The sequence below is a fragment of the Chiloscyllium punctatum genome, chromosome 19 (assembly GCF_047496795.1).
Source record: "Chiloscyllium punctatum isolate Juve2018m chromosome 19, sChiPun1.3, whole genome shotgun sequence".
NCBI classification, from domain to species: Eukaryota; Metazoa; Chordata; class Chondrichthyes; order Orectolobiformes; family Hemiscylliidae; genus Chiloscyllium; species Chiloscyllium punctatum.
In genome coordinates, this window is record NC_092757.1 from 71,017,365 (window position 1) to 71,044,978 (window position 27,614).

At 42.7% G+C, this 27,614-nt stretch overlaps 1 protein-coding gene across 1 annotated transcript; it reads left to right on the forward strand.

Annotated features, from left to right (window-relative positions):
- The first annotated feature begins 1,307 nt into the window (after positions 1-1,307).
- On the forward strand, positions 1,308-23,246 carry aipl1 (aryl hydrocarbon receptor interacting protein-like 1). The gene is made up of 6 exons (XM_072589645.1): positions 1,308-1,475; positions 2,348-2,527; positions 5,472-5,660; positions 8,311-8,487; positions 16,556-16,697; positions 22,163-23,246. Exons 1-6 carry the CDS (start codon positions 1,380-1,382, stop codon positions 22,372-22,374), a joined length of 996 nt encoding a protein of 331 aa, XP_072445746.1. The 5' UTR covers positions 1,308-1,379; the 3' UTR covers positions 22,375-23,246.
- The last annotated feature ends 4,368 nt before the right edge of the window (positions 23,247-27,614 follow it).

Consider the following 27,614-nt stretch of genomic DNA (forward strand, 5'->3'; position numbering starts at 1 on the left):
TCTCCAGCATCTGCAGTCCTCACTTTCTCCTTATATCCTGAAGCCATCAATATTGTACAAACCCATCTGCCATCACTGATGTCCTTTATGGAAGGAAATCTGCCATAATCTTCAAGTCTGACTTGCAACTTTCAACTTAAAAGCAGATGGTGACAAATGTTGGCCTTGTTATGAAGGTCCAAATCCAATGGAAGAATAAGAAAAAGTACATAGACATGAGACATCCTGTATACATTCAAACCCAAAAGTAGAAAAAAAACTCAACTGTGAAAGAAATCTAAATTAAAGAAATCTAACCACTTAGTACAAGAGGATCAGAAAATGTCTACAAAAATAATGGAGCATAGCACAAGCTTATCCACAACTGAGCTGAATATGGTAATACATTGTACTAAACAAGCAGTCCACTCCTGTATTCATTAGACTATAAAACATAGGAGTAGAAATAGGCCATATTGCCCATTGAATCTGCTTCACCATTCAATGTGTTTGTGACTCATCTGATAATTCTCAACTCCACTTTCTTGTGGAATTGCTTGCTGATAAGTATAGAAAAACAAAACGGATAACTGTGTTCAATTCATGGAAACATATAGAACCAAACTCAGCTATAGGCATTTATTTTCTGGCAGGTCATGGTAACATACTGGAAAGCACTTAGATTTTGAGTTCCAGTTTAATTTCTCTCCCTAGCATTTAACCTTATTTGTCCTATAATTTTTCCTGTGCATATATAATTGAAAATGGAATAAGCACCCTCAATGTGCAATTTAATGATGGAGGCACCATGACTGACTTCTAGTATGTAAACTACCATCAGTTGTCTCTCTCTAATGAGAGAGTGGGACTCTGGTGTCTTTACCTTTTATTTACCACATGTCCTCACATAGGCATTTGCTAAATGAGATCATTGGATAATAGATTTAGATCCCACATCCTGGTAGCTTTCCCCCTCTTCAATGGTAGGAGGACGATTTGAGTTGTGAAGAAGGGTCACCGGACTTGAGGCACAAACCCTGCTCTCTACCCACAGATGCTGCCAGACCTGCTGAGTTTCTCCAGCTATTTCTGCTTTTGTTTGCTTGATTGGATTTCTTGAATGTCCATATTTCATTCTCTTGAAGCTGACATCAGAATGGAGAGGTGCACTAATTTCTTCCAGAGGATGGGTACTATTATTAAGAGGCTCAAGAATTATTTACCAGTGAATATTTTTAATCAACTAGAGTGCCTTATTACATCACATCTCCTAACCATTGGCTAGCTGGTTGCTTAATCCTATGTATAAAGCGAGGATCAGCAGGTAATCTTAGCTTATGAGAACCTGTATACTGAATGTGTAAACTGGAAGCTTATTCTATATTTCATGAACACTAATCATGGAGGAAACATATTTGGCAAATGTTGAAGGCATTAAAAAGACAATCCTCCATGGAGGAACTGGTGAGCTACCAAAATTTCTCACAGGATCCAAAGTAAGTTCAACTCATTGTTCAATAATATTCACTGAAAATATTATGCATTTATAATATTTTCAAAAGGCCAGTTCAATGGGGACAAAATAAATAAGTGCAGAATATGTGTGGCAGAATATTGTGAAGATTTACCTTTACGATGTATTAGTATTTAAATTTCCACATACTAACATTTAGCATAATTTTGGTATGGTCGAAGCAACGGTATGTTTTAATAATTCAAATTCGTTTTGAATTTTTATAGCTATTCAACTAGAGCTTTCTTTCGTAATTCAAAAGTACTTAAACCCAATATTGGTGTTCCTTTAAAAAAAATGTCTCAGACCTGGAAAATGGTCAATTCTTGTATAAGTAAGAGAATGCAGTTGCCTTGGTCCTACTGCACCACAGGGCTGCTTACTCACTCAAGACAACCTCAGGCAAAGGGTGCAGGAATTGAACCCACGCTCTCACTATGTCTTACAAATTGGCTGCCAGTCAACTGAGCTAACTGACTCCCCATTCTTAAGCTTGATTAAATTACTGAGTGGAAGTGTTTTGTTCTCACTTTGATATAAAAAGCAATCCTATCAATTTTAAACATTGCACTAATACATGAAAGCTTGGAAACAATATTAAAACATCATGGGATTTTATGGTTACATAAAAGCTCTTTGTATGGTAATTTAACAAAATTGTTAATTCATTTGAAAAAAAATTGGATAACAACAGTACCAACACAAGACAAGAAGTAATTGGGCATGTAATTACCAACCAGTACACTTGCAGGGACCGTAGTACTCCCATATAGATATATTGATTGTAATATTCATTTACCAAATTTGTTTTGAAATGAAAGTAAAAAATAACCGGCTTTATTTTTTGTTACGAAGGTCACATTTCATTTTCGGACTATAAAATGTGACGGAGACCGAACAGTGATCGATGACAGTAAGCAAGTTGGCAGACCAATGGAAATAATTTTCGGCAATATGTTTAAACTGGAAGTTTGGGAAATGTTGCTATCATCCATGCGGATTGGAGAGGTTGCTGAATTCTGGTGTGATGTCATTGTAAGTGCTGCCTGCAGAGTAGGTTTGGGTGGCGAAGCAGTGAATTGATGATACAGCGTCGAAAGGAAATGAAGTTCCTCGGTGTTTTGCATTAATCTTTCGATGAGTAATGCTGCTTGTCACAATGCTCCACAATCCATTTTTCTGTTTAGTCATTAATTCTGATCCTTAGGCAGGCGTAAGCAGATTAAACTAAGCTGCCAGCATATGGACATACTATAGCTGCGAAAGGATGATTTGAAGTCACTGAATACCTCGTGGCACTCAAAAAGGTGAATGAGACCATTTTAAAAAATGCATAACAACCGAAACACGGAGTCCTCCCCCACCCTGTACAAAAAAAAATCAATGAATTAAGTTTAGCAAAGTAAATCATTGCCAGTACTTTACACTGAAAATTAATCTGGATTCCCATTTATCCTTTACACCAGGAGTTTGCAGTCTAATGCTCAGGCAGCTAGCTAACAACTTTTACAAAAGAATTGTTTCAATTAAACTGTCTGCCGTCTGTGCTGATGTTGATTTGTTTTATTCCATAACCTCGAAGTAATTTGGTCAATATTTGAAAGCCCTGTTTCAAAGCTGGTAGAGTATTCTTGAAAAAGGAGCATTACTTGAGTAGACTGCTGATCTTAAAATGTCAGGCCCACACGTGAAGCATGAACAAGAAATCAGAGCTCGTATGTTATACTCAGCAAACAGACAAAAGGAGGAAAGGAGAACATCAACTGCAAAGGAAGAGATGTTTTTCTTAAAACAAATCAACGTATAGAATATTATGAATATATGTTGAAAAGGAGCACACCTAGCTGTTCCAGACCTATCTTTAGGTTCAGCTGCTCCTTCCCCTTAATCACTGAGACCAGATATGTGTCCTGTTCTCAAGTTTTCATTACTGTCCTCTTATGCTGGCCACCAAACCTGAAAACATCAACACCTATTTTTCTCTCTCTTATTTTTGACCACTTAGAAATGATAAGCGGCCTTTGTTTGGCATTTCTTGGTGCATTTCTTGGAGCTGAGCAGAAAGCAAATTGGAACAGTGTCACCCCACCCCAATGAGCTCATGGCAAAATACGCTGTAAACCAATCTACTGCAGTATCATTGTACTGACAAATGTGCTAGTCTATATGTGCTCCTATAATCTGTCCTTTGATATTTTTCACAAGTTACAGATATTCTGAAAGAAGAGCAGTGAAATATGAAGCTGAAAATGTTGTTGGGAGTGAAAAACAGGAATCTGGGGAAGGAAACTCTAACTTAATTCTTAAAGAACACCCCTCCATCCCACTTAATTGGCGTAGAGACAGGCTCACCATTAAACCAGGGATGACATGGTATCTTGAAACTAGAGGCCCAATCAGAACCCCCTCCAGTTTGAGACAAGCAGAAGTCTGCAGTGCAGGGTGAATAATTGAGGGAGTGAATTAACATGGATGTACCCAATACTGGCTTTTCTAAAACTTCAAATAAGAACCATGCAACACCCTATGTGTTTTGAGGGATGGGAGAAATCTCTGGACAAGGTTGTGTTTGACAGCACCTGCACATAGGCAGGTAGGGGGTCTCTGGACGTGCCTGGAGTGTTGGTCTGTCAACCTGCCAATGGATACCAATCTTCAGGTTGCTCCCCCCTCCAGGTAAACCCCCCCACCAGGCAGGTTTTGGAAATTGGAGGCCAACAGGAAAATGGCAATCAGCCTCCTTCCCATGAGGTTAACAAAGCTCTTTAATGGCCAGCATGGGGAACATACCATACCACCCGCTCCCATTATTTTCAGGTTGATTCTATTACAGTTATCACCCTCAGCAGGACCTGAAAATTCAAGCTACGATGTCAGTAACAATGCACAACCAATTAATGAGAAAATGTTTCACAGGATTGCAATATGAGTTTATCATCCTGTGGATTAGTTGGGTATGTGGACTATGGCAGAGATTTCTCCATTGCTTGAAAACTAAACTGCAGGAGGAGCTAAGCAGCTTCCCATGGTACAGGCCAGGAAATAGGCTGTTTGCCTGCCTTATGGGTGGCACGGTGGCACAGTGGTCAGCACTGCTGTCTCACAGCGCCAGAGACCCGGGTTCAATTCCCACCTCAGGCGACTGACTGTGTGGAGTTTGTACATTCTCTGTGTGGGTTTCCTCCCACACTCCAAAAAATGTGCAGGTTAGGTGAATTGGCCATGCTAAATTGCCCGTAGTGTTAGGTGCAGGGGAATGGGTCTGGGTGGCGGGTTGGTGTGGACTTGTTGGGCCGAAAGGTTGTTTCCACACTGTAATCTTATCGCCAGATACATGTACAGCAAAAGAGGAAAGTAGCATTTTAAAATGGAGCAAAATTAGATGGTAAAACATAATGAAAGGGTAATAGAGGAATAAACTATTTAAAGAGTGAGTGACCTTTCCCAGAGTTATTTCCAACAGTACATTGTAGGTGGGCTGCTGTGCCTGTTGAAACAGATCAAAGCTTCATATAGGTAGTTACTGACTCATTTTGGCTGTATTCGCATTCTATTTCTCATTGAATATTGCCTGTGTGTGACACTCCATATTAAGATATAAGCAGCTATATTTTGTTATTAATGCAACTTGTATGTGTGAACAGAATGATATTGATGATAACTGTGGGTTAGCCCTGAAACCTAGGCTGCTGTTCAAACAGTGACTCTAAGATGGTTAGCATGAAGCTTGTCTGTAACATGGTAAGTAGCAGATAGAAATAACAATTTGCAAAGGCCTTTCTAGTACACAGCTGGGTCTGGAGTCTGTTGTAATCTTTCCTGGGTAAACAAACTTCTTCTTTCTCCATACCAACTTTCTAGCTACCGTTGAATGTCTCTTTCTCATATTGTGCTATTTGTGAAAATGCATCACATGGCTATTGTTAGAATAATCAAAATTGGAATAAATGTTTCTTCCTCCCCACACCCCCACCAACAGCATACTGGTCTGTATCCAATTGTAGCAAAGAGTCTGCGTATGATTGTAGAAGGAAAGGACCCGACAGATTGGCATGTTCATACCTGTGGCCTTGCCAATATGTTTGCCTATCACAGCCTGGGATACAATGATTTGGATGAATTGCAAAAAGAACCTCAGCCACTTATCTTTGTAATGGAGCTGTTAAAGGTAAAGACTGTTCTATTTATTCCTACCTCTTAAATCACAATTCAACATCACTAGTGAGATTAGTCCTGTCAGTAGATTATTTAATCTGTCCTCTTTTTTCCCACTAAAGACCTTCCTTATTTATGTTGGTGATGCTTAATATCTGAACCTTCTAGGTATAATAGAACATAGAACATAGAAAAGTACAGCACAGAACAGGCCCTTCGGCCCACGATCTTGTGCCGAGGATTAATCCTAATGTAAAATAAAATAACCTAATTTACGCACCCCTCAATTCACTGCTGTCCATGTCCGTGTCCAGCAATCACTTAAGTGTCCCTAATGACTCTGCTTCCATCACTACCGCTGGCAATGCATTCCATGCATTCACAACTCTCTGCATAAAGAACCTACCTCTGACATCCCCTCTATATCTTTCTCCTAATATCTTAAAACTATGACGCCTTGCGCCAGTCAATCCAGCCCTGCGAAAAAGTCTCTGGCTATTGACTCTATCTATTCCACTCATTATCTTGTATACTTCGATCAGGTCATCTCTCTTCCTCCTTCTCTCCAGAGAGAAAAGTCTGAGCTTAAGTATAACGGATGGGTGAATAGGGATGTTTCCTACTGCTAGCTCCTTCTCTAAAATTAACCAGAAAGATGTTTTCAAGACCAGTCTTTACAGTGACATCTGCAAAAGCCTGGATAATGAGACAGGGAGTGAATCTTCCCTGTCGGAGTTGGCTGCACAGCATTCCTGACTCCTCAAGTCCAGCTCAGGAGATAATTTGGATTCTCTCTCTGAGGAGCTAATTAGAGTTTAGCCTGCCACCCTCTGGAAACAGTGGAGGGGCAGCCACACGGGCTGCTGATTGCCCAGATGGGCTCTCTGAAAAGGACTGCCTTGGTGGTCTGGGAGTTTGTCTTAATTATAATAAAAACAGTAGGACCTTCTAGATCTTGCACCTCACAATCCAGACATGCCTCATAGCCCATCCATGCTAACTCATATTGCCATCCTCTTCACAGTCCTCCATTGCCAACCTATCTCCCTCTCCCCAGCCTTCATGGTTATTTATACCTTCCATGTCAATCTCTACACCCCCAGTGATCCTCAAAGCACTTTCTCGTCCCTAGGCCAAATTAGTGCAGGGTCATGCCAACTCAAGATCTTCCACACGCCATTCTTTGCTCTAATACTCTCCACCCCAATGTTCACCGAAGATCAGTTTATATACAGCAGTTGAACACCTGTGCCCCTAATGTGACCTCAGAAGATATTCATTTCCTTCTCATTCTCAATCCATCTGGGTGCAGGACTGCCTTCTGCAGATTGTGTGAAATGGACCTGCTGACTTGGCGGAAGTGAAGTGGGGGGTGTCAGAGTTCATTCTTACCACTTCAATTTCCTCTTCTTTCCTTTTGTTGCACATCTATTTCAAGGAACAATTCAAGAATTATGTTGGCCCTGAATTAACGGCTTCTCAAATAAGGGGTTAGAGAGCAGGGGAGCAATGGTTAGGATGACTCCTGAAGCGTCTGGGTAGCAAGAATGTTATTCAGCCATTCCTTTGTGCAAGAGAGTTATCTTCTCTTTGCCTGGAGGCTTTTTATTGCAGAAGGGTCAAATCATGGTGGCCTTGGACTCTAGACTTGGAACTATATTCCATTTTGTTCCCCTTCTTTCTGCTTCCAATCCCTCCATGTCTTCAACACCAAATCCAATTCCCTATAAGCTGGGTGGTGCAGTGCAGGTTGGATGTGATGCCTGTCAAACGATGGGCAGGATCAGCTAACTACCCTTAAAATCTCCAGTTACTGAGAAACAAATTGGCCGATGAAAACAATCTCAAATACATTTTTGATGATCCAATTAATTAATCGACAAACTGGCAGTTAAGTTGGCAATAGAAACTCACTGAATCGGAAATGTGGACAATAAGCATGCTTAATGGGCACAAAGTTGAATATGAAGTGTGCTAACATGGTCAGGCAAGTACATAGGATGGTAAAGAAGGCATATAGCATGCTTGCTTTTGTTGGTCAGGGAATTGAGTACAAGAGACAGGATGTCATACTGTAGCTTTATACAGCTTTGGCTAGGCCATACTTAAACTACTGCATTCAATTCTGGTTGCCACATTACAGACTTTCAGAATCTTTTTCCCAGAGTTGAAATAATACTCAGGGGCATGCATTTAAGGTGAGAGAGGGAAAGGTCAAAGGAGATGTGAGGGGCAAGTTTTTTTTATGCAGAGAGTGGTATATATCTGGAATGTGCTGCCAGTGGTGGTGGTGGAGGCAGATATGATAGGGGCATTTAGGGGGCTTTTAGATAAGCACATGAATATACAAGGTATGGAGGGATATGGACCAAGGGCAAACAAAAGGGATTAGTTTAATTTAGCGTTATGTTTAGCACAACATCGTGGGCCGAAGGGCCTGACCCTGTGCTGTGCTGTTCTATATTTATGGTGATATGAAATGCATGCAAATGAAAATTTTTAAGAAGACTGTTTTCTACTGTAATTACAGATGCATCACCCAAATGTTTATTTCACTATATGACTCAATAACAAAAAGAAATTGTGTCTGTTTGCTTTAAAAATAACCAAGGAGGTTTCATTTTATTCGAGTAAAATGCATTTTTTTAACAAAAACAAATTAGATCGAGTCTCCGAGCTCTTACAAACGAGAAACATGGGCCATGAACGACGACGAGAAACTTAAAGCTGTGCCACTTCTCCATGGAACAGGGAACAGACTGTACAAACTCGGCAGGTATCAAGATGCATTGGCAAAGTATCGCGAGGCAGTCATCTGCTTAAAGAACCTCCAAGTAAAGGTATTGAAACAACAAAGGTGGAACTCTCATTGTTCAGTAGTCATCGTGAACTCTTGTAGCATAGTGTTGTGTCCATTTCTACTCACTCCTAAATTATTTTTAACTCATGCATGGGATCTGGATGATGCTGGCTAAGCCAACATTTATTATCCAACCCTAGAATATTTAATCTCTGTTAAATTGTGGTTTGATAAACTGAATGGCTTCCTCAGCCTTTTTAGACAGACTTTAAAAGTCAATCTCATTGCTGTGGGCCTGGAGTCCATATATACGTCGACCAAATCAGGAAGGAATGGCACATCCTTAAGGAGCACTAGTGAATCAGATGGGATTTTACAGCAATCAGCAGTAGTTTAATGATCATGATTAGAGTAGTTTTTGATTCCAGATTCAATAATTGAACTGAAAATTTCATCAGATGCCGTTAGAAATTTGACTCCTAATCCTCAGATCATTAGACTGGGCCTCTTGGTCACTTGTCCAGTAACATTTTTATTGGTTTGTTATTTGTTAAACCTTGAGCCCTGATGGTAATACAGGGGAACCTCGATTATCCGAATGTGATGGGCGGGCACTATTTCGTTCAGATAATCGATTATTCGATTAATTGATTAAATGCCTATCCTTTGTGGCTCGGAGTTTTTAAATTCTGCTCCTGGATCAGGAGAATGTAGCAGCACACAGGGCATGAGCCCCATCCCCAACAGCGCTCCCAACCTCATGCAACAACCCCCGACCCAACATCGCCCTCCGCCCACAACATCGGCCACACCCCGCCCCCAACCCCATGCAAGACAGCCCCCGCCCCCCCCCAAACCCCCCAGCGTTCCCAACACTGCCCGCCAGCCCCAACACCTCCCCCCCAACACCCAACACCGGCCCTCCCGCTCCCAACCTCATGCAACACCGCCCCCCCCGCCCCAACATCGCCCTGTGCCCACAACATCAGCCACCCTCCCGCCCCTAACCCCGTGGAACACCGCCCTCCACCCACAACATCGGCCAACCCCCGCCCCCAACCCAGTGCAACACGGCCCCCACCCACCCCCCGCCCCATCCCCAACACTGCCCACTGGCCCCAACACCTCCCCCCACACCCAACACCGGCCCTCCAGCTCCCAACACCACCCGCCGACCCCCCCCACATCCAACACCGGCCACCCCACCCCCAACACCGCACCCCGCCCCCAACCCCGTGCAACACCGCACCCCCACCCCCAACACTGACCACCCCACCCCCAATACTGCCCCTACCCCTAACCCCGTGCAACACCGCACCCCACCCCCAACACTGGCCACCCCACCCCCAACACAGCACCCCGCCCCCAAAACCACCCCCCCCGCCCCCAACCTCGTGCAACACTGCCTTTCCATGCCCAACTTCGCCCCCCCCGCCCCAACACTGCCCCATGTCACCACCCCAACACCGCCTCCTGCCCCCAACACCGTCTCCTGCCCCCAACACTGGCCCTGCCCCCCACCCTCAACACCACCTTCTGCCGCCAACACCACCTCCTGCCCCCAACACTGCCTCCTGCCCCCCACCCTCAACACCCCCTCCTGCCCCCGACACTGCCTCCTGCCCCCCCACCCCAACACCGCCTCCTGCCCCAACACCGTCTCCTGCCCCCAACACTGGCCCTGCCCCCCACCCTCAACACCACCTTCTGCCACCAACACCACCTCCTGCCCCCAACACTGCCTCCTGCCCCCCACCCTCAACACCCCCTCCTGCCCCCAACACTGCCTCCTGCCCCCCCACCCTCAACAAAGACTCCTGCCCCCAACAACGCCTCCTGTCCCCAACTCTGCCCCCTGCCCCCCACCCTCAACACCGCCACCTGCCCCCAACACCACCTCCTGCCCCCAACACTGCCTCCTGCCCCCCCACCCCAACACCGCCTCCTGCCCCCAACACCGTCTCCTGCCCCCAACACTGGCCCTGCCCCCCACCCTCAACACCACCTTCTGCCGCCAACACCACCTCCTGCCCCCAACACTGCCTCCTGCCTCCTGCCCCCCCACCCTCAACACCACCTCCTGCCCCCAACACTGCCTCCTGCCTCCTGCCCCCCCACCCTCAACACCACCTCCTGCCCCCAACACCGCCTCCTGCCCCCCCACCCTCAACACCGCCTCCTGCCCCAACACCGCCCCCTGCCCCCACCCTTAACACCGCCTCCTGCCCCAACACCGCCCCCTGCCCCCACCCTTAACACCCCCTCCTGCCCCAACACCGCCCCCTGCCCCCACCCTTAACACCGCCTCCTGCCCCCAACACTGCCTCCTGCCCCCATCCTCAACACTGCCTCCTGCCCCCAACACCGCCTCCTGCCCCCAAAACTGCCCCCTGCCCCCCACCCTCAACACTGCCTCCTGCACCCAACACTGCCTCCTGTCCCCAACACTGCCTCCTACCCCCACCCTCAACACTGCCTCCTGCACCCAACACTGCCCCCTGCCCCCCACCCTCAACACTGCCTCCTACCCCCAACACCGCCACCTACTCCCAACACTGCCTCCTGCCCCCAATATTGCCTCCTGCCCCCAACACTGCCCTCCTCCCCGCTCCCAACCATGTGCAACACCGCCCCCCCCCTGTCCCCCCATCCCCGTCCAGCACAGTGCCAGTCCCCTCTCTGGGGCAGTCGGACTGGACACCAACAACAAGACTGCTCCTGCTCCAAATAGTACACACACAGCCACAGCCGTACACACAGAACCTTTTACTGCAACATTTTGGCAGGTTCCACCTCGGCCCTGTACAGGACAATGTTGGAGAGATTATCTGAGGAAGAGGAGTTTAGGGTACACCCCTGTGTAGAACTCTAGGGAAAGTGTGAGGACAGAGAGAGGGCGGGAGGTCAGTCATTTGGAGATGGTGCCTTTTTAATCACTGTAAACAAAAGACGCAATCACTATTGGAAACACTTCTTTACTGTAATGTTTCTATTGGGACCTCGAGATCTCCTTCGGATAAACCAATTTTCGGATAATTGGTATTTGGATAATCGAGGTTCCCCTGTATTTGCTATTCGCTTTCAGTTACTGAGATGGAGAAGTTTGAGAGTCTTCAATTTAATGAATTTGCATTAACTCTATTTGTTTAGTGACACCAATATTCAGAATCAAAATGCGTGGCACTGGAAAAGCACAGCAGGTCAGGCAACACCCGAGGAGCTCTCCTGCCTAACTGCTGTGCTTTTCCAGCACCACACTTTTCAATTCTGATCTCCAGCATCTGCAGTCTTCACTTGCTCTCAATATTCAAACAACCGTGGGGCTGTACATTGTGAACTCTTTCTCTCTAACTCTCTCTCTCTCTCTCTCTCTGTGAAACTGCCTCTCCCTGTCGGTCTGCCAGAGGCTATTTTAGACACTGAATCCCTGCAGCTGTTACATAATTCCATGGTGTGTGATGGAAGATACATGGGCAGGTGGAACTGCTCTTGATGCATTGTCAGTGCTGTATGCCAGATTGCTATTATGAAATTGTATGGCTTCGTGCCACAAGTATGTAGTTAATCAAAACTGGCGCCACACTGGAACGGATGCCGAAAAGCTGTTTCTTCTGTCAGGGTGAGTTTCACAATAAGAGACTAGCCATTTCAGACTGAGGTAAAGAGGAATTTCTTGACTTGGGGACTTGTGAACTTTTGGAATTCTCTACTGTGGAGGGCTGTGGAACCTCCAGAAAATTTCTAGATATTAATAACATTGAGAGATATAAGGATAGTGCAGGAAAATGGTGTTGAGATAATCATCAGCCAAGTCCTAGCATAGTGGAGTAGGCCTGAGAGGCAAGACGGCCTGATCCAATATTTCTTTCTCTGGTTGGAATGGAAGGTACAAACCCAACTGTAGATCCCAGGTCCCTCACATTTAAACAAGAAATCACAGGCTGTGGGGATTGTTGATAAGGCTAGCCTTATTGTATTGCCCAGCTGCTCTTGGAATGTGACGATGAGTCCTTTCTTCAACAGCTGTGGTCCTTGTGGCGAGGTTCCCCTGCAATGCTGATAAACAGACTTCCAGGATTTTGACCCAATGACAATGATGTAATGATAAAATATTTCCAAGTCAAGGTGATGTGTGATTTGGTGGTGATGCCAATTCCTTATAGATGCTGGACCCGCCTAATCTGAAAGTGTCTGGAAGTGTTAACCCATAAGCATCACCTACTAGGATGATATCATATAGACTTGTGGGAGGTACAGCCTGGGATTCAGGAGTAAGACCCAACATCTGGCCTTCTCCTAACCTCTGTAACCATGTCTATCCTAAAAATGTACATTGCAACTGGTTGGTAAAATGCAATAAATAGATCCTGTTAACTACAATGGACTCTTTGAGTTAGACCAGGAAATGTTCACAATCTATCACAATAGTCTAAGCAGACCCTGTAGTTTCCTTTACTTAAAAAGGATGGTAGCAGCAACCTTAATCACGAACAGTTCAGAGAGTGCAGTGAGCTGTCATGCGGTTACAACACTGTCCTTCCAGATGCTGGTGGTTGTAGGGTTTGGAGGTGTGTTTGACTGAGCTAAGCTTGATCTCGCAAAGTACTATGCATGAAGACCTGACCCTTACTGCTCTTACACTAAAAGGGAAGTGCCACTGAGAAATTCTAGATTTCAAGCCAAGTGGATAGAATAATGTAATTGGTATAGTAAGGTATTGGGTACAGTAATACATTGTGTATGGTAAAAATAATACAGTTATGATATTATAATTACAAATTATAATAATTGTAGGGTCTGTGGTAATGTAGGGGTACAGTTATGTAGTAATGTATTGAGTGTGTGATGAAGTGGGTAAGACAATGAAGTAGGTGTGAGACTGATCTCACAACACAGAGCTTGCTCTTTTAAATTCCATTATGGCAAATTGTGAAATTTAATTAAATAAATTGTAGGCTAGCATGAGGAAAATAAATTACAAGCATAGCAACGTTCAACTTGCCTTTCCCATACTCCCACTCACTCTGAATTACATATGGCTGGACTCTACATCTGATGGTAGATCTGTGAAAAGATTTGTAGCTCAGGTGCTCGTTGTTGTGGTTCTGTTCGCCGAGCTGGGAATTTGTGTTGCAGACGTTTCGTCCCCTGTCTAGGTGACATCCTCGGTGCTTGTGAGCCTCCTGTGAAGCGCTTCTGTGATCTTTCCTCTGGCATTTGTAGTGCTTTGAATCTGCCGCTTCCAGTTGTCAGTTCCAGCTGTCCGTTGCAGTGGTCGGTATATTGGGTCCAGGTCGATGTGCTTATTGATTGAATCTGTGGATGAGTGCCATGCCTCTAGGAATTCCCTGGCTGTTCTCTGTTTGGCCAAACACTGAGGATGTCACCTAGACAGGGGACGAAACGCCTGCAACACAAATTCCCAGCTCGGCGAACAGAACCACAACGATGGTAGATCTATATAGCCCTCTGAAGACATCAAGTGAGCCACATGAGTGCACAAACAATTATAAAGGTTCACCACTAACTAGGGATGGGCATGAAATGAAATGTGGGTTTTCAATGGCACTCCCGTATTGAGGATAAAATGGTAAGTTGTACAAATAGAGGACACTTTCAGAGTGAGAGTTGGCAATCTGCTGGCATTCTTAAACATAAATATACTTCTTAATGGTTTTGGATTAAGGTGTTTTTGGAAATTCTTTTTAGGTGATGAAATGATTGCAAGTTCAATGCACTTTGCAAAAGGCTGCTTCAGGTATTTGTCACATCAAGGATCTCGAGTTTAATAAATTGGACCACGTGATTTTGCCCATCAAACTGACACTTGCTCTGCCCACCCTGGGTGCTGTTCCTGCCATTTTCTCGCAGCACTCCACATTTAGAGAACAGAAGGTGATGGCAGGGAATGCAGCTCACGGTGGGTACCATCAGCACTGGGCCCTGCCTGGTCACCAGATACACAGGAGCCTTCATGTCCCCTTTTGCCTTGCACCACCCCAACAGCCCATTTCCACCTATCCCACTGCCCGTGTGAAGATCTACCATGCTGAACTTCACCTCCAACTGTCCTCTCTGCGCCTGAATGCCTAATTACCCTTAATCATTCCTACACTGCTTCTCTCCGCTATCTTGTGGTCACTGTCACTAACCACTTCCACTCTCATAATCTACCATACCATTTGATGTGGTTTCGCGTATCCCCCATTCACCTTGTGTACCCTCCGTCACCATCCTTGTCCCACTTCCACAAATATCTCTGCTTCCCCTCACCTCCAGCCTTGACTCCCCCACCAGCTCCCCACCCTTTCTGGCTGGGATCTCTCCCAATTGCCCCTGCATGTTGAAGCCTCCTGAATGATCAATGGATCGACAACCAGGTTTGTATTCACCCCAGATCTCTGACTCACTTCAACAGGAAACCTCTAGATATGACTGAGCAGACCCATGGCCATTGTGTTTGCAGTTTCCTGACTAATGCCATGTGATTCCCTGACTGCTGTGACCATTGAGCACTGCCCAGTCCCCAGCCTGAACTGGGACCACTTTCCTGACCGTGGATCTCCCAAGTCAATGACAGACTATGGCCAAGCTGCTGGACTATGTGCGCACTGTGCATGTGATTGGGATGCCTGACTTGACTGGATTGAGGACTATCTGTAACCATTTTCTGACGAGACCATTTGGTTGAATGAACATGCAGTATCGAAAAGTGTGGTGCTGGAAAAACACAACAGGTTAGGCAGCATCCGAGGAGCAGGAGAGTCAACGTTTTGGACATAAGCCCTTCATCAGGAAAATGTAGTATATTTACCATGTAGGCAACTGGCAGGTGCTGGTAGAGATACAAAGACTCTCTGGCAAGTTGTCATTACGAACCCACCTCCCTTGACAGATACCTCCTGACAAACATAACAAGCTGTCTGTGTGTCCCCCTGCTAAAAAGCTCATTGATAGGGCGGTATGGATAGCCTTTGGTTCTGGCTGAATTGCCAGTGTATTAACAGGCATGGTAGGAAAGGCAAGGTAAGGGTGCTGTCAGCATGAAGGGAGGCGTTAAGTGAACAGCAGTTCAGTGAGCAAGTGAGTAGCCCTGAGATGTAATCTGGTCCAATCCTTGAGCAAGGTACAGTCCATGCACAAGAAGTGCTCTTGCTGCAGCCTTTCAACACTAGTCACCAATGCCCCCAGCAAGCAGAAGTGCCATGATGGTTGTGATGAGTTGGCACATATCAGATGCCAATGTCCATTGCCAGACAACCACTCTGGCGATGACATTGGCATCTGATATGTTGACATTTAGCTTGTTTGATGAATGTGATAAGAGAGAAAGCTGAACATTAATGGGTTGCGTTGGGCCATCAACAAATTGTTTAACAACCAAGAATCCCCCCTTAACTGGCAACGCGACGCTGCCTACCATGGCACTCGTCAAAAGCATATAGATGAAACGAAATGTTCCCAGTGTAGAAATGCTACCTCCTGGATTTTGTGTCCAGTTCCTCCTCAAATATTGCCATAGCCAGATCCCTATGAAATTCATCCCACAACGTTTATACGTTAGCAATGTACATAAAAAAATGGTGCTTTGAATGTGTTAACAGCTGGTTCAATGCTGAATTGTATAGTGCACAAACTATACACATCACCTAATGTGTCACATATTATGAGGGTCAATATACAATGCATCAGATGAAGAAGGGAAAGTGCTACCTTTATTTTACATGATTACTGAGGCACCCAGAGTTAAGCATTGATTCCTGGATAACTTTAGTTCTAATAGTGTTTGCCACCTGCTTTTATCAATTCACTCTCTATCAGACTGCAGAAGAAGTGTCAAATGGAAATGTAACTTTTCAATCTTATCTAGAAAATATGTCAAATTCAATCACACATCCTGGTAGCCAAATATATTAGAAAGTTTTTAGCGCCTGTGGAAAGGTGCAATCAAACTATTCCACTATAACTCTCCACCCCACTGTCTTTTTTGTGTTGCTTTTTATTCTTTCTTGGAATCCCAAACAAGCTGTCATTACACATCCCCCATGATTTAAAGCGTCATGACTTGTAACAAGATATTGGTGAATAACTTCTGTCTTTAATGTTAGCAAAAACCCTGGGAAGTTCAATGGCTCAAACTGGAGAAGATGATAGTCACATTAGTTCTGAATTACTGTCAATGTCTTTTGAAAATGGAAGAGTACTATGAAGTGTTGGAGCAAACAACAGACATCCTCAACAATCATCCAGGTATGGGCAAATCACCAAGATACAGTATAGAAACTTCCTATTCAACTTCGCAGAAAATATATTACAATAAAAATATTGAAGATTTAAAACTGTCAATGGATAACTCATAAAACTGCATCAAATCTTTCTCCCCACTGCATTGTTAATTCTTAAGATGAAGATCCAATGTCTGTGCTCTATGAATGTTCAAGGAGAGTTTTGTAAACATTGCCATAGTCCCAGAGGATTGCAGGTCTTCTCTCCTATTAGAGAGAGAGATGACTCGTGGTGAGTTTAACCTGAGCTTCACATTGCTTCAGGCGATGGGAGAGGTTGAGAAGGAGAATCCTTCTTGGTAACATCAGAATTTGTCTCAACAGTGGAGTTGGGACTGGAAATTCACTATCAATTTCCACAATTTCCACAACAACTGAATCCTCAGCTTCTTTCCGCACACTCTTGTGGAAAATGTCCCAGATGTCCATAGTCCTTTATGAACAGTGCTTTCTAACATTAATACTGATGTTCAAGACACATGGTTAATTATGAAAGCAGAAATTCATCGCACAAAATACATTGAAATATTAATTATATATTATCTAAGCTACAATAATTAAACAATAATAATAAATGTTGTACTTGTAAGATTATGGGATGAACAATTGCCAAGTCCCTTCGAACAATCAGATTACAAGAGGGGGTCCATTGCAACTTTAAGTAATTAAAGTTCAGAACTTTGACCATGGAGATCCAGGTGATTACTATCCCTCAAAGAGACTAAGCTCCTGATTACTCCCAGTGCCATGCAGTAGTGAGTATAAGATTAGAATGGTAGTGCAAATGAATCTATTGCCGACATGATGGGCTAAATGGTTTCTTTCAACACCTTAATAGTTCTAGATTTTGTGAATGTGTGGCTAGAAAGATAGTGCAGGACAGCATGCTTTTGATATCTGAGATATTGAGACCACTTCTGGGGTAGTTGGGCCTTTACAAATTAGATAGGTTACATTGGAACAAGAATGGGTCCAACATCCTTCTGGATTATTTGCTAATGCTGTTGGGGTTGATGTAAACTAGATAGGTGGGAGGGTTTGGACCATGAAAGTAGTCAAAGGTAAGAGAAGCTGAAGTGGAAATAGAGTTAAACATGAAGAAATGAGGCTGGAAGACAGAATAAATATAGAGTAGATAAGAAAGAGGTGAGTTTAACAACACGACATTAAAGTATTTTAACGAAAGGTGTCTGGGTTTAAGATGGGTGAGCTGAGACACGTATGGACATGTAGAAGTATGATATCACAACTGTAACTGAGACTTGGCTGAAAGATGACCAGGATTAACAGCTCAGCATCTTTAATTATAGGGCATTGAGTTGATATAGAGAGGGGATCAAAGATGTTTGATCAAGGAATCAATTACAGCAGTGATAAGGGATGATATCTTGGAAGGATGGTCAAGTAAGGCCATATTGGTGGAAGTGAAAATCACACAAGAGGCAACATGCTGTTGGTTATGCACTATATGCCCCCACATAGTCCAAGAAAGACAAAGGATCAAAATGTAATCAAATTTCAGGGAAGTGTAAGCATAATAAGGCCTTAATTGTTGGGATTTTAGCTACCCAAACATTAACAGGGATAACTTTAGTGGGCAAGGTTGGGAATAAAATTCTTAAATTGCATCCAAGACCATCTTTTATGCCAGTACGTAAAAAGGTCAACAAGGAAATGTCTAATCCTGGTCTAATATTCATAAGTGAGTCAGGCAGGAAGAAGGTGCATGAGTAAAGGAGTATTTTGGAGATCGCAGCCATAAATCAGTTAGACTTAGGATAGTTATGTAAAAGGATAAAGATAGGATGAGAATGAAGTTCCAAATGGAAGGGAGACTAACTTTACAAAAAATAAGATATGATTTAGCTCACATGAATCAGAAGCAGCTATTTGCAGTTAAGAATGTGACAGCAGTGGAAGGTATTCAAAAAGGAATTAACCAGAGCACAGGGCATATATGTTCACACAAAGACAATGGGTGGGATCAAGACAGGAGAATTCTGGATATCAAGACACATAAAAGATTGTTTAAGAAAAAAAGGGAAGCTTATGGCAGATACGGAAGGCTGTGGATTCCCTTGAGGAATATCAAAAGGTGCAAGGGAGTTTTAAAAGGCTAATTGGAAAAGTGAAACAAATACGTGAGAAAGCATCAGCAAGTAGAATAAAGGAAAATTCAAAGAGTTTTTTAAAATATTTATATAAGAGCAACAGAATAACTCGGGAAAGAGTAGGGCCAATTAGGGACCACTGAGATCATCTATGTGTGTGTACCAAGAAGGTGTGGGCACAGTACTCAATGGGTGTCGGTTTGCTCGCTGAGCTGTAGGTTTGATATCCAGATGTTTCATTACCTGGCTAGGTAACATCATCAGTGGCGACCTCCAAGTGAAGCGAAGCTGTTGTCTCCTGCTTTCTATTTATATGTTTGTCCTGGATGGGGTTCCTGGGGTTTGTGGTGATGTCATTTCCTGTTCGTTTTCTGAAGGGTTGATAGATGGTATCTAGATCTATGTGTTTGTTTATGGCATTGTGGTTGGAGTGCCAGGCCTCTAGGAATTCTCTGGCATGTCTTTGCTTAGCCTGTCCCAGGATAGATGTGTTGTCCCAGTCGAATTGGTGGTACAACCCATGGACAAAACCAACGTCATCTACAAAAATCCATGCAAGGACTGCCACAAATACTACGTAGGACAAACAGGAAGAAAGTTAGCCACTAGGATACACGAACACCAGCCAGCCACAAAAAGACACGACCCTCTCTACCTCATAGCCCTACACACGGATGAAAAAAAACACCAATCTATGTGTGTGTACCAAGAAGGTGTGGGCACAGTACTCAATGGGTGTAGGTTTGCTCGCTGAGCTGTAGGTTTGATATCCAGATGTTTCATTACCTGGCTAGGTAACATCAACAAACAAACAGTCGAATTGTACCACCAACACATCTGTCCTGGGACAGGCTAAGCAAAGACATGCCAGAGAATTCCTAGAGGCCTGGCACTCCAACCACAATGCCATAAACAAACACATAGATCTAGATACCATCTATCAACCCCTCAGAAAATGAACAGGAAATGACATCACCACAAACCCCAGGAACCCCATCCAGGACAAACATATAAATAGAAAGCAGGAGACAACAGCTTCGCTTCACTTGGAGATCGCCACTGATGATGTTACCTAGCCAGGTAATGAAACGTCTGGATATCAAACCTACAGCTCAGCGAGCAAACCTACACCCTAAACCTCAACCTGAGCTACAAACCTTCACAAACCTTGCACAGTACTCAATAAATACTTTACGCCAATCTTCAAATTGGGAAAGGACCATGCAGGTAAACATCAGGGTGAATTACTGTGAAATGTTTGAAGAAATTAACAGAGGAGGTTATATCATGTGTAGCAACCCAAAAGGTGTGTAAATCCATAGGTCCAGGTGAGATGTAATCCAAGCTGTTGAGGGAAATAAGAGAGGCAATATCAGGGGCCTTGGCTATTAGTTTTAAAACATCTCTGGTGACAAGGGTCAGATGCCAGATCATTGGAGAACTGCTAATGTTGTCATGTAGTGAGAAAGGAGGAAAGAATAGACAAGGAAATTACGGGGCAGTCAGTCTAACTTTAGTGGTGAGTAAATCATTAGAAAGAATTCTGAGATACAGAATATATCTACATTTGAAGAGACATGGAGTGATAAGGCATAGTTAACATGGAATTATTAAGGGATGCTTGTGTTTGCCCAAGTTGATTGAATTTTTTGAGGAGCTAATATATGCAACTATTTCATATACCCTTGTAATCATCTTTGTCCTCCCAACCTATTACCTTCAGGGATCAGTGGATATGCTGCATTCACTTCTGGTCACCATGTTATAGGACGGATGTAGTTGTACGAGAGGGTGCAGAGAATATCATTAATAATTTGGATTTAAATGTAGGAAGTATAATCAAGATAATTGCCAATGACACTAAAATTAGTAGGGTAGTAAATAGTGAACCGGATCGTCATAAACTACACAATGAGATCAATGGACTGCTCAGGTGGACAGAACAGTAGCAAATAGAATTTAACCCAGAGAAAGTGTGAGGCAATGCCAGCATTCCCTGTACTTCTCTTCCTGGCTGCACAGGCTCTGAAGCCACCAATCACTGTGTGCAGAAGTTTGGAGATGCTGCACACATTGGGTAATCAATTTCAGGAAGGATAACAAGGCTAGGGATTACATAATGACTGGTGGGAACCTAGAAAATCCTAGATATCAGATAGACCTTGCTGTGCCTATTCATGGATCCCTGAAGGTACTAGGGCAGATTGCTAAGGTGGTTAAGAAGGTATATTGGATACTTGCCTTTATTCGCAAAGGTATACAATATAAGAGCAGGGAGTCTATGCTTGAACTGTATAAGAGGCTGGTTAGGACATAATTGGACTACTGTGTGTATGACCAGTCACTATGTTACAGGAAGGATGTGATTGTATGAGAAGGTGCAGATGAGATTTATCAGAGTGCTGCCTGGGTGGAGCACCTGAGCTGAGGAGAACTATTTGATAGACTGGGTTTGTTTTCCTTACAGCAGTGAAGATTGAAACAGGACCTCATAGAGGTTTATAAGACTATGAGTGTGTAGGGAGACACTTTTAAAATTAGTACAGGGGTCAATAATCTTGGGGTATAGATTTAAGGAAAAGGTAAAAGGCTAAGAGGAGAGTTGAGAAAATGTTTTCACTAAGAGAGTTGTGGGAGTCTAGAACTCACTGTCTGAAGGGATGGTTGAGTTGGAAACGTTTATAACATTTAACTAACATTTAGGTATTCACTTGTGTTGCCTTCACCTTGAGGAGTATGGACTAATTGTTGGGAAATGAGATTAGTGAAGTCCAGTCTTTGTAGATTGGTGCAGGCATGATGGACCAAATGACCTCCTTCTGCACTGTAAGCCTATAAGTAACCAATCGGATTCCAGATGAATCACAAGAGTAACTAATCACGAAACTATGTTTAAGACATCCATAATTCCTTCTTAGCCTTGAACCTTCTACCAATTGGAACAGCAATAGCAGTAAGTTCAGGTAAATATTATTACCTCCAAGTTCCCCACCAAGAAAAATGCTGTCTTGAAAGAATGCGAGAAAGGTAGAAAGGGTGGGAAGCAAAGTGAAGAAAAAAAAGAGTCACAGTGATAGGAAGAGTGAACAATGAAAGCAAGAGTCAGGCATATAGAGTGATGAACACAAATGCCTAAATTTGTGAGCATAAAACATAGTGGTCTTAATTCTAAGCATTGCTAATGGAGAACGATATGTACATCTTATTCTTCAGTATTCTCAGTTTAATTTGCCTAAAACAGCATATAAAATGTAGCTGATCCTCTATGTTTACCAAGTCGACGCTGATATTTTCTTGAATCACTATCTTCCTTTCACAGGGAATGTAAAAGCCTACTTTCTAAGGGGAAAAGCTCATGCAGAAGTATGGAACCAAGCAGAGGCCACAGCTGACTTTGAAAAGGTTTTAGAATATGACAGTGGAATGACCAAGGCAGTGAGAAAGGAACTACAGATCCTTGACTCCAGAATGAGAGATAAGGAAGAGGAAGAGAAGCTACAATTTAAGCGAATGTTTCACAAACGGATTTGACGTATCTGTGATCAGCAAATGATTACGATGCATCATTGTAATCAATTAGATATTACAGACAGTAGTTTACATGTTTTTTGGGTGGGCTTTCCTTAAAGGCACTGCTTGTCTTGTATAAGATAATCTTGAAATATGGTAAATTAATGTAAGTGTAATAGTAAATCTTGTATGAAGTAATTTGAAAAATAATTACAGAGTAAAGTGTTACTGACAAGAATTATAGCAGACAAGAATGTCTGGGCTACTTTGGGCATATGCCAAGGGATCACGCAATAGTTCCCATCCAAGAAATCACCTTGTAAATTGTTCCTTAAGCTCCTGTAAACCAGACTTCAGTCTTTGGAAAATTAAGTAGAATAAGCAGGATATTAATATTATTCAGAAAACTGCATTTGATAACTGTGTGAAAAGCATCAATAAATATCGACGTGTCTCCATCGCATTTAATGGGTCATGTAATTTGACCTCTTGTTATGAAACATAAAAACATAAAAAATAGCGGCAGAGGTAGGCTACTGGTCCCCTCAAGCCTATTCTGCCCTTCTTTATGGTCATGGCTGATTGTTCAACTCAATAACTTGTTCCTGTTTTTTCCCCATATCTTTTGATGTCTTCAGCTCCAAGTGCTATCTCCAACTCCTTCTTGAAATCAGACAATGTTGTGGCCTCAACTGCTCTCTGTGGTAGCAAAGTCCACAGGCTGTCTACACTACAGGAAAAGAAATTTCTCCTCATCTCATTCTTAAATGATTATCCTGTATTCTTGGAATGTGATCACTGGTTCTGAACTACCCTGCCATTGAGAACAGCTACCTGATGAAGGAGGAACACTCTGAAAGCTAGTGCTACCAAATAAACCTATTGGATTATAACCTGGTGTTGTGTGATTTTTAACTATATCCTCATATGTCAGTTCCACCATCACAAGAATCAATGTGGTAAATCTTACTGCATTTCCACTATAAACAGAACATCTTTCTTCAAGTAAGGAGATCTATGATGTTTGGATGATCACAATAAGACATAAAGAGCAGAAATGATTGGGATCCTGTAACTTGATGGATAGAAGGTACTCAGAAGCAGGTTGTATCTGGGATCCAGAGTACCCACTTTATATCGATTAAGTTGATATCTCCTATCTCCAAATTTCAATTGTGTGTGATTTTAATCCAATTATCCATATAATAGATTACAAGATGCATTTAAATATAACTCTAAAGAATTGTAAGCCCATATTGAGTATAAAATTATGTAATTCTTTGACCTACTAAAGGGGCTAAAAAAAGTGCAAGTTTGTAGAGTCATGCCCATGGGTAGCCAGGTTACTTCATGGGATTTGTAGGGAATTCTCTGCCATGAATAATTTTATGAAAAGAGTTTGATTCTGTAAATTAGCTGTGTCTATCCCACCCTTACCGCAGCAAATATAGAGTTGAAAAGTGTGGTGTTGGAAAAGCACAGCAGGTCAGGCAGCATCCGAGGAACAAGAGAGTCGACATTTTGGGCTTTCCTGATGAAGGGCTTATGGCCTAAAAGTCAACTCTCCTGCTCCTCGGATGCTGCCTGACCTGCTTCTCCTAGAAGCAAATATACTTGAACATTAAAGTCCTCATTGATTGTGAAGAGCTTCTGCATGTCCTGTGTTCATGGATGGCACAATATGTGATCAGTTTTAAAATAATGTTTCATATGGTTAGCAGAAACAATTCAGATCCACACACTCTGTGACACGTGTATGAAACTCCTTACTGAAAAAAAGAACATTTAATATTCTAAAATGAAATTTGAAATCGGTTAAATGTCTGGTCAAACCTGGCCGGGCCAGTAAAACTGGGGTTTAGTAAATGAACAATCCTTTACAACACAGCCAAGCTAAGGTTGTATAATCCAAATAGAAAAAGAAAATATTCATGATCAATGTCACAGGAGATCAACAAAGGTTACTGTTCACAGTTTAACTGGCTGAAGTCTGAGAAAGATATAAACAGTGCTGTAATTGCACCATTACCTTCCAATTACTGCGGGAATGAATCTTGCTTTTGTTTGAGATTTTTGTGTTTATAAAAGCAGGTGTGTTCTCTACATGCTGTAAAAATGTCTACTTTATTCATTTAACTTTGTTTATTACAACAGAGCTATTTCAGCTTAGAAAATAAGCAAGGACATATTCTCGAGAGCTGTCAGGATTGTGCTCTTACCTCATTAGTTTATATCTACTTGCAATGTAACATGAGAAGTTCTTCATTTATACTCAGAGTAATATCGAATAATAAATGTATCTGTTGGTGAGCTGCATCAAGAAATAATCTCATTTCATGATTAGGATCTATGGTGTGTAGCAAAACAATTAAAACAAATGTGACAAGTAGTTTTTTGAAATGAATTTGAGTTACATTGAAGCAAAGAATGTGATAGAAAGATACAGTTTCTACAATAAAAGATTAATGTAAAAATCTGGGGATTGGAGCATTTTCCTTTTGTTTAATGATAGATGTATCTTCCAGCACTTCTCATTTTTAAATTTATCCAACGAAATGCACTTAGTGTATTTTTCCACACTAAAGGCTGCATTCACATTTCCCCCAATTTTACCATTATCCTTGTCATAAGATCACAAAGTCACTAAACAGGTACAGATGATTGAAAGCTATTCAGCTGATTCTTCATGCATCCATCTGGAAAAGGCCTAAGGTCCCCTCACCACATGATTGAACTATATGTACACACAGTTTCAAAAAATCACCGAGAGAAATATGATGAAGAGTCAATTGGAACTAATTAAGATAGAACAATTATGAATTGTATTTATAAACTGAATGACTTGGGTTGTTCTGTTACAAGGGTGGAGCTGACTTCTTCAGACAACAGTCGAACAATGGCTGTGTGATTGTCTAATGATTTCGTGTCAACTACTTTTTGCAGGGCTACTTTAAATTCTTTCTAGTAGCTGTTAACCCACTCGAGTCTGATTCAAAATAATTTCTGTGGAGCCATTTTTTATCAAATAGATCAGTCTTTGGTGATCTTAACATTAGCATAGTAAAGTATAAGGTTTATAAATGGACTCACTTGTCTGTGTCGCTTATGTGCTTGGTAAAGTCGCTGTAGTCTGAGAGGATCATAGGCCTGTTCTTTCATTAGAGAGAGAGAGAGACGATGGATTTAACCTGACGATCACCACATCCGAGGCAAGATTGAGATGGTGGGGCTCCTTGAGGTAATCTCAGCTGGTATGGAAAATGAACCTGCATTTTTGATGTCACTCTGCACCAGAGACCTGTTGTCCAGCCATCTGACCTAACTTTTGATTTGATTTGATTTGTTGTCATACCTGCCTGAGTACAGTGAAAAGTTTAGTTTAGACAGAGTGAGGCATATGATGAAATATTGATGTCATCCCATTAGATTTGTAAACAAGTGAGCTTGACCGAATATGAAAAAAGGTACGATCTTGCAGTGCAAAGTGATTCTAAAAACAACATAAAATTGCCCTGGGTGGCAACCACAGACCAGGCTGGCATGGTTTGGGTGTTGCGGTATCTGCTGCTGGTCTAGGGAGAAGAGGAAGTATTGTATCCGCAACAGTCCACCTGGCAGGACCTCCAGGTCGCTGATTGCAAAGCGGGTACTGATTTCCGCCATGTCTGCGGTAAATACCAGGACCTGTGCAAGTCCGTTTTGGACTGACAGAGCTTGTCTGGTTGCACAACAGGCTTTCAAAAATGGCGCAAAGGCAAGGGCCACCAGTGAATTCTGGAATAGCCACTGAGCGGCAAGTTGTTCAGGGAAAGGTGTGTTGGGCTTGAATTGGATGTGATGGATTCCCATAACGGTAAGGTAGGCAGTTATCGCAGTGAGTTTGGCAAGATACAGTGAGAAGGTTTGCTAGACCACACAGCAGAAATCCGTCCAAAAACTTACACAGCATGGACTTGGCCGAAAATACCTTAAGATTCAGCCCATTGTCTGGATTCTGCATTTATTGCTATTACTGTATATCGTATGGACATAGCTGACTGACTAAACACACAGTACCAACTGATTGGCACAGTAAGAATGACTGAATTTGAGATGGGTACCTTTATATTGGAATTTTACATGTTATAATTTATGTAACAGTCTTGAAGGTACAGTGCCCATGTGGGCTGGAATTGACACCATATTACAACAGTCACTGGCAGCTTTATTTCCAGATAGAGAGAAGTAGGGAGAGAGGGGAAGACAAAAAAGAGAGAGAGAGGGACTTCATCTGTTTTCATCTTTAATCCCTCACCTCGGGGCTACTGAAAATAAAATCTTTAAAGCATTAAGTTGCTTGTAAAGGTCATGCTTGCTGAGGTCATCTTTTTCAGTTTTGATAATTGCTGGCAGTGTCTTGTCTCCAAAATGTGAAAAATCAGACAAATAAATATAATGGGGCTAAATACATAGGGGTATATATAATGGGGGCTATAATCCTTCACATGCTTCCCATAAGGGCTGACTGACTGGCTTTATTGCCTTTGGAGAAAATATTAATTTCAGCTCAGATGGTCTTCATGTCAGTCTCATGAAAGTTTGCTGAACCTGTGTCAACTTATGATCCCTTGGTCAACTTAAGACAGTATTTTCCCTCTTCCATTTCTATCCAAAGTAGTTTCATGTATTATTAAAATCAGCTGAAGGGATGGTCCATATTTTATGTCATGAAAACAAACTGAAAATACTCCTTGCTTTAAACTTTTATTTAAGTACTTTTTGCTTTCAATGCAGTAGGCAGCCTCCTGATGTGTCACAAATAAACTCATCTCCTAAAACAACACAAAATGTGCACAAGGGATGAAGTTCACATCTTTCAAATGTTTGCGTGGTTGTTAGAGCTCCTCTCCACCAATTGTTCTACCTTCACTGCCCTATCTAACTAGGTTAGTTTTGGTGAAATGGCTGAAGAGCAGTTCTTTCTCTCTCTGCAGCCAGGATAACTATCGCTGGCTCTCTGATCATTCACTCTCGTTTAGGTCTTAAGCCCCAGGTGCAGCAGAGAATGACATTCTCTCTGGGGCCTGAGATCAAAGCAAGCTTCTCTTCAGCACTTTGTTGTGTTTGATCCTCAATTTTTGAAGGTAATTTGAATGAACTCCAAAAGCAGTGGAACTTCCAGTCAGCTGGAGCCCAATGAATTGTACAACTCTTCCTGGAGAAGGGTTTCACCCAAAACATTGACTTCTCCACCTCCTTGATGCTGCCTGGCTGTGTTCTTC